This window comes from Eurytemora carolleeae, unplaced genomic scaffold (assembly GCF_000591075.1).
Source record: "Eurytemora carolleeae unplaced genomic scaffold, Eaff_2.0 scaffold1194, whole genome shotgun sequence".
NCBI classification, from domain to species: domain Eukaryota; kingdom Metazoa; phylum Arthropoda; class Copepoda; order Calanoida; family Temoridae; genus Eurytemora; species Eurytemora carolleeae.
Window position 1 is genome coordinate 68,674 of NW_019397081.1, and position 11,891 is coordinate 80,564.

The window sequence follows — 11,891 nt, forward strand, 5'->3', positions numbered from 1 at the left end:
ACTTTGCCTTTAGACGTCCACAATCAATTTTAATCAATTGTTTCTAACTAAATATTTATATTTATATATTTAATATGATTAAGTTCCTATTTTAAGTGACTAATGGTGTAAATGTCCCTGTAGCTGGAAAGGAAAAAATTGCGAAAAAAAAGGCAAGACCGGTAAAGAAAACTACTAAAAGAAAACAACTGAAATCTGTCAATAAAAAAAGAAAAGCTAAAGATAGAAAAAAGAAAAATGTAACAAAAAAGCCTGTTAAAGGAAAAAAGAAATTAAATAAAAAGAAATCTGCAATGAAAAAAGAAAAAACAGGGAATCACCAAAAAAAAGAAATTGCAAAAGAAACCATTAAAAAAAGGAAGAAAGGAATTCAGAAAAGCAGAAATTCAGGAAAGATATTTAAAGAAAGAAAAAGGAATAAAGTTAAAAAGCAAATGAAGTTGAAAGCAATAAATAGAATCAAGGGAACTAAGAAAGAAAAGAAGAATGGTAAGACTGTTCGAGCCACTTGTCCTACAGCCTCTTGTGTCTCTAACCAGGTGTGTTTTACTTGTTTTAAATGGATCAAAAATATTAAGTTGAGATTTGAGAACTTTTAAAACGTTGAATAGACATATTGAGTTTGACTCAAAACGTGAAATCAAATGTTTTCGAGATCTAGATCAGAGCTGGAAACTTTAGAATTGGATACCCTTAATTCAGATCGCTTAATCTAAATATCCGCTCTTTTTTCTGTATTTCTAAATATTCCTACCAGAATTCGACCAAAAAGTTTTCTGATTTTTTAGCGCGTCGTAAAATTCCCAGCATCTGATTAGCCACTCTATTGGTTAAATTTTAAACACTGTTCTTGATACAAACTAATGCTCAAATTAATCTTGAGATGAATAAAAAGAGCAAATCAAGCATTTATCTTAAAATTCACAATTATAAGTTTTTCAGCTCTGTTGTTATAAATCCAACAACAGAAGGTGTAATTCTTCTTTTCAAAGTTCCCGAATCTGTGGCCGAATTTAAAGAATTTGAGCGGCGGTTTAAATTTAGGGATAGGCTTAAATATTGTTGGTTCCACTTAAAATTGTATCAAATGTTTCATGATTTAAGCTGGCGCTTAATGTAAACCGGGTTTTGGCAGATTCAAACCGCGGCTCAAATTCTTTAAATTCCATCTCCGGGCTAAAAAAGATGGTTTAGTTTGAAGCAAGGACATGAATCTCGAAGAAACATATTGGGATCCAACTTTAGAAAAATATAAAATTAATGGATTTTTCTTTGGTTAAAATGTAAATATTTTCAGACGACTGCGTTAGCCCTGGAGTTAACTGTAGTGCGGAACTTTCTAGCTCAATACAACCGTATTAGTAAAAAACTGTCGTTAATGAGTAAGTGTTAAAAATAGGCCAGTGATAAAGTTTTATAGAGGTAAAATTCATTAAACCACTTCTTTGTGCGCCGCCAGTTCAAATTTAAAGTTTGGTGGCTCAGCACATAATCCCTTGATCAAGGATAAGTCTTGTTTCATTGTATACAATAATTTATCACTGTCGCATCATATGTGTACAGTGTATACTTAATCTTTGATCTGACTTTCATATTGTGCATTACCCTTTCTACGTAATATTAAGATATTTATTGAGTTCAGATTGTTAAAAAAGGGACTGCAACTGCAATTTTAGCTAAACCTCCATTATATAGTGGTAGGTTCGATTCACAACGGTACCCTACATCCTAATGTGCGATTATTGATGCGGAAGTTAAGATATCGTCGTTTTTCTGGTTTTAACAGTGTTCATTTCTGATAATTTACACGATTGTTTCTCTAGCAGAAATGCGTTTAAGTCCCTTAATAAAGAAAATACAGTCAAAAAATATAACCTCATTTGTTCTAAATGAGCATTTGTTAGTAGTGGGGTGAATCGGACTTATGCACACTGTAAATGGAGGGTTTCTTTTTAAAACAAACTAGACAATTCCCTGTAAATTATCATTCTTTATATTTATATTTAGGTTAATAACAATGATTTGTGTTTTTAGAGAACAAGTTTTTAAAGAAGGATGCTAGAAATGGTACAGCAGGATATTTGGCGGATAGGATTGGAAGCAGCATGGATAGGAATGGTCCACTCTGCAATGGAGATTTTAATAATACGGAAGCATTGTCGGTTAGTTTTTAAACTACTAGACTTAAATTTTAGCGGATTTATCTTTTTAAATTTGCGATTTCAAATATAATAAATTTCGACATTTTTTTCTGGACAAAATTGTTAATCTTTACCCATCCATAAACATTGGATACAACATGTGCGTGATAAAATCAGATATTAATAATATTTCTGATGTTTAGACAATATTTCTGATGTTTTAACAATATTTCTGATGTTTAAACAATATTTCTTATGTTTAAACAATATTTCTGATGTTTAAACAATATTTCTTATGTTTAAGCAATATTTTTGATGTTAAGGCAATATTTCTGATGATTTGGCCATATTTCTGTTGTTTAGGCAATATTTCTGATGTTAAAGCAATATTTCTGTACTTGTAAAAACGTCGGACCCACAAACGTGGGACGTTACTAAGGTTGGAAAGTACAAAGGTTGGACTTACTGACGTCGGACTGACACAAACGTCGAACTGGTATAAACGTTGAACTGGTACAAACGTCGAACTGGTATAAATGTCGGACCAGTACAAACTTCGGACGGGTACATTTATAAGGAAAAACGTCTGACTTTGGTTGAGTTTGAAAAAAAGACTGCATTGTTGTTTAAAGAAATAACAAAATCACTCACTTCTTGTGATAAAAATCCAAGACCACTAAAGAAAGTCTAATATCCTATGAAGATAGCACTGTATATACAACAAACAAAAAGAAGGTGAGTTCTTGTCACAAACTCTAATGTTTTAATACATATATCCTTGCAACCCGATGTTTTAATACCTATATCCTTGCAACCCGATGTTTTAATATCTATATCCTTGCAACCCGATGTTTTAATACCTATATCCTTGCAACCCGATGTTTAATACCTATATCCTTGCAACCCGATGTTTTAATACCTATATCCATGCAACCAGATGTTTTAATACCTATATCCTTGCAACCCGATGTTTTAATACCTATATCCTTGCAACCCGATGTTTTAATATCTATATCCTTGCAACCCGATGTGTTGGACCTTGAATAGTTCAACCTATGTATCTATAAGATCAAACAGTTTAAGGTTGAAAGTATTCAAGGTTAAAATCACCCCGTTGCAAAGATATTGGGATGAGAATATTTTAACTAGTGGCAAGAACTCAGTTCCTTTGAGTAGATTTTATTTAGACCATTCGACCAAAGAAAATAACTTTATAACAAAAATCTTAAAATTTAAATAAAATAATTTTTCCATAGTCTGAAGTGTGTTCTGGTTTTTGTACTGGTCCGATTTTGGTACTGTTCTACGTTTGTTCTAGTCCGACAATTGTACTGGTCCGACGTTTGTACTGGTCCGACGTTTGTACTGATCTGATGTTTGTACTATCCGACGTTTGTAAGTCAATGGTTTGTACCGTCCAAAGTTTGTGTTGGTAACAATATTTCTGATGTTAAGGTAATATTTCTGATGTTAAGGTAACATTTCTGATGTTAAGGTAACATTTTTGATGTTAAGGTAATATTTCTGATGTTAAGGTAATATTTCTGATGTTAAGGCCTATGAGTTGTTGACAGAATTAAACACCTGTGACTCTACCATTGGAACCATCTGTGGTACTTACACTACTGTACCAGAAGCAACATTGGTAAGGAAATTCCCAAAATAAAACAAACAAAAAAGAAATAAAACCTTATATTTTACACACATAATTTCAGGCTGAATTAGATGTTTGTGCTCAGACGATGAGTGTTTATCAGGTGGAATTCAACATTTTCAAATATTGGGCTTCCCTAGCTGTTTCTTGTTTCTACATCCTAATTTAAAAAAAAGTACATTTATTGCTTCTAGATATAATTACATGATAAATAACAAGTGTTTAAAAGGAGAGAAAGTTGAGTAGGTCTTCATTTGCGGATTTCATAATCCTCTTTTGGGGATTTCAACCTCTACAATATTACATAAACATGATATTAGAGAATCATGATATGTTACTATGGGTTAATATTTACATAAATGTTTAGGATAAGAGTAAAGAATGTGGGACCATAATATCATGATATTTTATAATCATGATATTAGAGAGCCATGATATTACATAATCATGATATCAAAGAATCATGATATTATATAATCATGATATGTTACTATGGATTAATATTTACATAAATGTTTAGGATAAGAGTAAAGAATGTGGGACTGCAGCTACAAACTGCAAATGTTGGGAGGAAATGATTGTACTGTCTCAAAGTGTTAAAGCTTGCAATAAAGGTTTAAATATCATAAATAAACTTACCTTACAAAAAATGTTGATTTGAAAGCTTTACCATGACGCTCGATATGATAAAATTAAAAAGTGCTAATCTTTTTCTCACTTTATAGTTTCATTCAATTTTTCATTTCAAATTTAAATGTAAATTTACAAAATATTTGTTTTATATGTTTATATGTTTATTCCTAAAATATATCAACTGTATAAAGATTTTTAAATGAATTGAATTTCACAGACAAGTTTTTCTAAAACCATACTTACAAAGGATAAAAGTTAAAACATTTTTTAGTTTAATTAAGTTTTATTTTTGAATGAACAAAATAGATTGCTTTAATTAATGAATATTCAATAAAAAGTATTTTCTTTTTTTTCACTTTTTGAAATTTTATTTTCTTTTTAGCGAAGGATGTTGAGGACGGATTTAAATCTGATTATAATGGTTGTAAATCCAGTTTCACCAGCTGCAGTAAACTAGAAGATAAAGCTCCAACTCTGATGCAGAAATGTTATACTTCTCCTGTAAGGGAATTTTATTAATTTCCAACCAGTGTGCTTGAAAAACATATTACCCTTTAAACCTTTCTCTTAAAAGTGTAGGAAATAATCTAATAAATTTGGCTTGTCTGGGTCTTTGTTTGTATCCAATAAACGTCAAAACGGCCGAACCGATCGGGCCCAAATTTTTTGTGGGACATCACGTGGCCACAGGGAAGGTTTATAAATGATAAAAAAATTTGTTTTAAAGGTTTTTAATTTTGTAAAAAAATTTAAATTCTTGAAAATCCGCGAATTTTTGTTTTAAAATCCGCAAAATCTTTTTTCTTGTAATGTAAACAAAAAGAACATGTTCACAAATTAAGATGGGCGCGAAGCGCCTTAAAAGCCTAGCTTCTTTACTGCACAAAGTCTCTTTTACAGATAAGTCACGATTAAAGATAACATGGAATATGTCGATCCTTTATATCTATATATATGAAGTAGTTATCTCAGTTTGGCTGTATGTTTGCTTTTATGAATACCTGATCATAACTCATTAATCCCGAGACCAATTTGCCTCACATTTTGATTGGAAAACTTGTTATATCCACTGGAATGTTCTTAGCTTGGATTGAAATCTGTTTAGATCTTCTAAGCAGTCCTTAATGAGACATAGGTTGTGATTTAAAGAAGACACCCAATAAACGTCTCCAGATTATTTAAAAAAACCATATAGACAAACTTTTTACACAAAATTAGCTTTTTGAATTGGAAATTTTGGATTTAAATTCTGTACGGAAAAATTGATGGAAATAAAACATATTTATTTCTCTTAATTTAAATCTTTTAAATCACATCTTTGCCTAGGCCATTTTTTTATTATCTGAGAACTCAAAATAAAAACAAAAGAGTTTCAATCAAGCAATTTGAAATAGATTTGTTTAACCTCATCTGACTTTATTTGGCTTAGGAGAAGCAAATGATCCTGATAAAAACCTACCTGGAGATTCTAGATTCTACGGATAAAGTATCAACCACCGTAGACGCTATTATATCCAGTTCAAACAAGTAAAAACCAACAATTTCATATTTTTTCATTTTCAAAATTTCAAAGAATGCGTCTGTTAACCCTATCCCTGCTGGGGTACTTGAAAACCAGGATATGCTGGGGGGGGGGTCAATTTGACCCCCCTTCTAAATCCCATGTTTTATGTCCAAATATGACAAATGATACATCATTAGAAAGCTCTTGTGCTCTACTTTTAGAATCTGCAAAAAAATTTGCAAATTTGCAAAAATTGAATTTTTTATCGCAAAATCCAGTTATATAGTAAAAATGTTTGCAAAAAAAAATTGTCCAAAAAATGAAAAATTATACATTTTTGAAAAGCCCTTGACCATGCCATTTCAAATATGCAAAAAATTTTGCAAAATTTTGAATAACCTGATTTTAAATCAAGAAAAACTAAAAATGTGCAAATTTCCTTTGACAGGTTATTTTCAAAAAATTTGCAATTTTTTTTTCGCAAAACTTGTGCAATCCTTTTCCTCATGTCATAGGCTTTCCAAAAAGCTAAATTTTATCAAAATCTGACAAGTGAAAGTGGGTCAAAACAAAGATTTAGTTTGTTACAGGCAAAAGCAGTCAATCAGGCACTGTGCCTGAGGACTAAGGCAGTTAGTATTAAAGCCCGGTTTTAGGCCTAAAGGGAGGGCTTTGGGTATGTAAGAAAGGTCAGAAAATTTCAACAGCCTCAGACCAATACTTTTTGAGTTATGTAAAAAAAACTACAGGGGGGGGTCAAATTGACCCCCCCCCCAGCAGGAATAGGGTTAAGGGGGGGATAAGATGAACAAATTTTTATAATTCAAGATAATATTAAAAATTAAATTTTAAAATTTTTTAATTTTCCTGAATCTTATCACTTTTTAAATCTTCTAATAGGGTGTCTGTACTGAACATGTTTTTGCAAAGAGGAGCTCAGGAATCATTGGTGCCTGAAAACCCCCTGAAAATTATAGATTTATTGATATGGGGGGGGGGGGGTGCTGAGCCCCCATGCTCCCCCTTTGTGCACCTCTGTAATACTGTCTATCTAATGCATTGCACTGGTTAGAAAACTATGTATTAAAATATACCACATAAAAATAAAATGCTTATTTTGAAAAAAAAATGTTATGGATTCTCTGTTCATTAAATGGTTTACTTTGCAGGGAGCTTGCAGCCCGGAGGAAACGTCAAACTTCTTCTTCAAAACCCTGTAAAGACTTTTTAACTGCGGTAAGGAAGTTTACATAATGAATATACAGTAATGAATATACAGATTAAAAGTAACTGAACCCTCGCCACAAACTCTGTATTTAATAAGCCATATCTTTGCAATTTGATATGTTAATTTATTTGGGATCACACCCCAAAGTCCTGAACTTCTGTATCTGGAGATCGAGTAGAACTCAGTTATTTTGTGAAGAAAATAAGAAAATACATTAACCTTATCTGAGCTGGAAAATCTTGTATTGTGAATATCGAGATCAATGATTGATCTCCTCTTTTTCTTGATTTGCAAACTAATATAATTTTCATTTGATATATACATAGGAAAGGGTCGAAAATTCAACCAATCAAAGTGTCGATTGCAGAAAACAGCCAATGAGAAGCCGGGAAATTGTGCACGCAACCAATGAGAGAAATCTCATTAATCGGCGCCCAAAGAGAGGATTAAGCAAAAAATCAGAAGTGTCCATTTTGGATATTAATACTTTATAGAGGACGTGAGATCTTATTCTGTTGAATCTTGTGGAACTTGTTTAACGCGGCCAGGCATCGTCTTCCACAAATTAGCGATAGGGATTAAGGATATCTGAAACAAAAGTTCTCAGCTTTGAAAATAGTTTTAAAATATTTTTTTTTATTCTTTAATTTTTCTCAAAAGGTGAGTGCATTCTTAACTGTATTGAGCGGATCCAACCTTGACGGGAAGTCTCCTGAAGTCAGTAACCTGGGAAAATCTGTTGTAGGGATGGTTGTTGAGGTATTTTTATATTATCTAGGACCTTCTAATCGAAGGTTTTTTGTCTATCTTAATTTTTTTAGTTAAAGCCTGCGATTAGGCGTAAATTTAACCAAATTACCTGTTAGTTTTGGTTCGTTCTTCGTTAATGAAATTTTGCTCACAAGAATGTGCTGTGCAGATTTCTTAAAAATTAGGCTAGTTTTTGCCACAAACTCTGGTTTTCTAATCCCCATATCTTTGTAACCTGATAGTTCCTTTACTTACTCTACAGTTCCTTTACTTACTCTCAGTTCCTTTACTTACTCTACAGTTCCTTTACTTACTCTCAGTTCCTTTACTTACTCTCAGTTCCTTTACTTACTCTCAGTTCCTTTACTTACTCTATAGAATCTTTACAAAGTAAATCTTGAATAAATAACTAATTTAAAGGTTTGTTCTGTATCCGAGATTGCATCTCTTCAGACATCAAAGACAAGTTTAACCGCTTCAAGGAAAAAAGTTTCCGAGAGACTTGATAAAATTCAGTCAGTCATTCAAGCTTTAACTCAGGTAACTCATGGGATAAGGATAACTTGAACTGCATAGAGTTAAACTGCAACGAAAAAAACAGGGACCAAAGTTATTGAGTTGCTAGAAATCGTTAAATTAGCTATCGCCAGCTCAAACCCATTAGGATTCAGGTAATTAATTGGAGAATGAATCCTTCAGGATTTGAACCGGCAGTAGGTAGTGTAATATTTAAAGTATAAGTGACTCATGCTAAAAACCTCCCCCAGCCTCACACCTTTATCTCTTTGTTCTTTTAATGAATGCGGAGTAGTTAACCTGAACTGATTCATTAAGATTCAACAGTGCACCCTAGACCTTTGAACCGAACAGACGTATGAGTTAAGCTCCGTTTGTTCAACCAAAGGCTAGGGGACGGGCACTTCATGGACAGCTCTCAGNAGTGCAAGTACGCTACTGCATTAAAAAACTAGATTTGTGGGTAAAATTTATCTGTGTTACTTTGTTAAAGTTGATTGAGTAAGATTATCTGCGCGAAGCGCCAAAATTTTATTTACATTTTTCCTTTTAATTGTAATCATGTACATGGAGAATGGAGGTAAAGTTACTAAACGGGGATGTTTGTGTGTTCGGTGTGAAAATAATTTTAATCTCAAACAAACTAGAAAAAGTAAAAATCACTTTTTCGCACTTAATAATACCCATTACAATGACATAAGTAGATAGTTTTTTTACAGAATAAATGTAGTCAATGTAATTAGTAAATAAATCATAAAAGTGTCCACTGTAACCTACCTGAAAGCATTTTCATCCACACCTCTTTATGTCCTTAATCTTCTTCTTTATGATGAATATTCTGCAAAACACAGCAACTATAGGGTATGAATTAAGAAAGGTGAAAGGTGAAAGGTGGTAAAGGAAGCCTTTTATTTTAAAGAGTTTGTTAATCCCAGAAATTATTGGGAAATTGAAATGAATCCCAACTACCCATAATTTGAAATACATCATGAATAAGGTTGTACATGGTCTACGGGTGTGGTAAAAAAATAATTTCGATCGAAACTTTTTTAAAACGATGGTGTTAGATTTATTAAAATGTTTTATTAATTTTTGAATATATTATATACAATATATTATGTACAATATATACAATATATTATATACAATGAAACCAGAAAAATATGAAATTTGAAGACGACACTAAGGCTGATGTTAAAACTTTAGAATTGAGCGATGTAAACAGATCAAACTATAAAAGTTATCGATCTAATTTTTTTCAGTGAGCTGGCCTTGAAAAATTTGGCTATGATCATGCATTTTAACCCTATACCTATTCTCTAACACCTTTTCTAGGTGGTGGGCGCGGGAAGCCCCCCCCCCCTCCCCCGGCTATACATAGATTCAGACCTCCAAGCCTTTATAGGGTTAATACGTGATTATAAAAGTAACAAGTAAAATTATTTGCTGTGTAACATCATAAAATACACTTAATTATTAATTTAATGTCGTCTTCCTATTCCACAGCTTTTTGGTTCTATACTGTATGTACCACGGGAATGTTTATTGTTATTACTTGTTTTAACAATTCTAGATTAACAGGGCTGGCGTTAATAGGGAAAACATAGTTGGAAAACAATGCTCGGTACCAAAACTAGCAAAACTTAAAAATAATGATATTGCAAAAACCATCAATTAAAAATTATAAATTTTCAGCAAGAAAAGCACGACTCTCAAACAAAGGTTTGAAGGGTACCGTTGTGCATCAGACTTGTCATTCTTAAAATGTCGGGCACTTGAAATTACCAGGAGAGGCCTTTTATGCTAGATTTATTGATTTTAATAAATGCATATATACCCTGCATACTTTCACATCAACTTATCTTGAGAAATGAAGGAAAGCACTTAAATAATTACATCTACATTAATATTATATTATATTATAGTATATGGGAGCAATATACAATATAAACATGTTGTGTAATAATGCTATTTCTTATGAATTATTCGTAATTTCTATTTAAAATTGTTTATCAATAATTATAGATTAGTAAAAATGATTTATACAACATAGATCAAGACATTTCAACAAATATATAATTGATGTTTTTTAGACAACAGTTTCTGTTTCATCTGTGGTGCTTGCCACCTTCCCTATACCAGACAAACTGGGTGTCGTACAACCAACCACAACTGCTCAGACTACAGCTTCTACAGGTCCGACTACATCTGCTAAAGGTACTACCACGGCTGCTCAAAATCCAACGACAACCGCCCCAGGTCCGACTACAGAAGCTCCGGGTCTATCTACAGCAGCTCCAGGTCCAAATACTGTTGCTACAGGTCCGACAACAGCTGCTGTAGGCCCAACAACAACAGCTCCAGGTCAAACATCAGCAGCTTCAGGTCCAACAACAGCAGCTCCAGGTCCAACAACAGCAGCTCCAGGTCCAACAACAGCAGCTCCAGGTCCAACAACAGCAGCTCCTGGTCCAACAACAGCAGCTCCAGGACCAACAACAGCTGCTCCTGGTCCAACAACAGCTGCTCCAGGTCAAACAACAGCAGCTCCAGGACCAACTACTGGTACTCCAAGTCCATCCACTACAACAGTAGCTAATTTAACTACCACAACTGCTGTTGTTACTGAATTGGCAATGCCTGTGAAGGTCGTTTTCTCTCTAGTTTCTGTAACAATGGTCGGATGATTTGGTAGAACAATCTTGAATGGCAAAAAGTTAATAGATTAAAATTCTTTAAAGCACATTATAAAGCTAATTTTATTTTTGAATTTTTCAGAAACGATGAATTGATCAACCTTGAAATTAATTTGAAATAAAGAAAAAAAAAATAGGAATTAATTAATTGATCAAATGTGTGTCAAGAGACGTTTAATAATTATGCAATTACTTTATTCGTAAATTTCTGCCAAGTTGTAAAAAAAATATTTATTTTGCTAATTTCAAAATTTCAGCATACTTCTAGTAATAAAAAGGTGTTAAAATGGCCTTGTAAATTTTTTTACCAGCTGTAAACCGGAACTAACGATTTGTATTTATCTCCAAATTTCTAAATTTCACCATCTCGAGAACAGGAAAATCCGCAAAAAATCTTTGGCTTTATACATGATGTACGAATAAAAAATATTAAGCATTGAAAGCAAATACTAAGATTATTAATAGAACAAGGAGTGCGAAGCGGTATAGTATATAGAATAAGAAAATAAGAAGAAAGAAATGTCGTCTTTTAAAAACATTTCTCGAAAACGTTAACAACATCATTTTATAAAAAAAACTGCAAAACAGGGCCGGGGGAGCCTTACGATATTTTCAAAGGGGGCGGAAATAATTTGAAAAAATAAACGCAAAGCTCGCCGAAATTATGTCTACTACCAGGGGCGTAAATAAGGATTCTGGAAGGGGGGGGGGGGGTAAATTTGTTTAATGTGGTTTTAGTTGGGTTTGATTTGCATTTTCCACTCATTTA

The 11,891-nt window shown here is 32.8% G+C and overlaps 1 protein-coding gene across 1 annotated transcript; it reads left to right on the top strand.

Moving 5' to 3' along the window:
• Window positions 1-400: 400 nt before the first annotated feature.
• LOC111711698 (mucin-5AC) lies at window positions 401-11,262 on the top strand. The gene is made up of 12 exons (XM_023486102.1): window positions 401-539; window positions 1,298-1,382; window positions 2,035-2,162; window positions 3,697-3,786; window positions 3,857-3,898; window positions 4,316-4,409; window positions 4,811-4,929; window positions 5,858-5,955; window positions 7,102-7,168; window positions 7,821-7,919; window positions 8,331-8,450; window positions 10,520-11,262. The coding sequence occupies exons 1-12, from the start codon at window positions 435-437 to the stop codon at window positions 11,111-11,113; spliced, it is 1,641 nt and encodes a 546-aa protein (XP_023341870.1). The 5' UTR covers window positions 401-434; the 3' UTR covers window positions 11,114-11,262.
• Window positions 11,263-11,891: the final 629 nt, after the last annotated feature.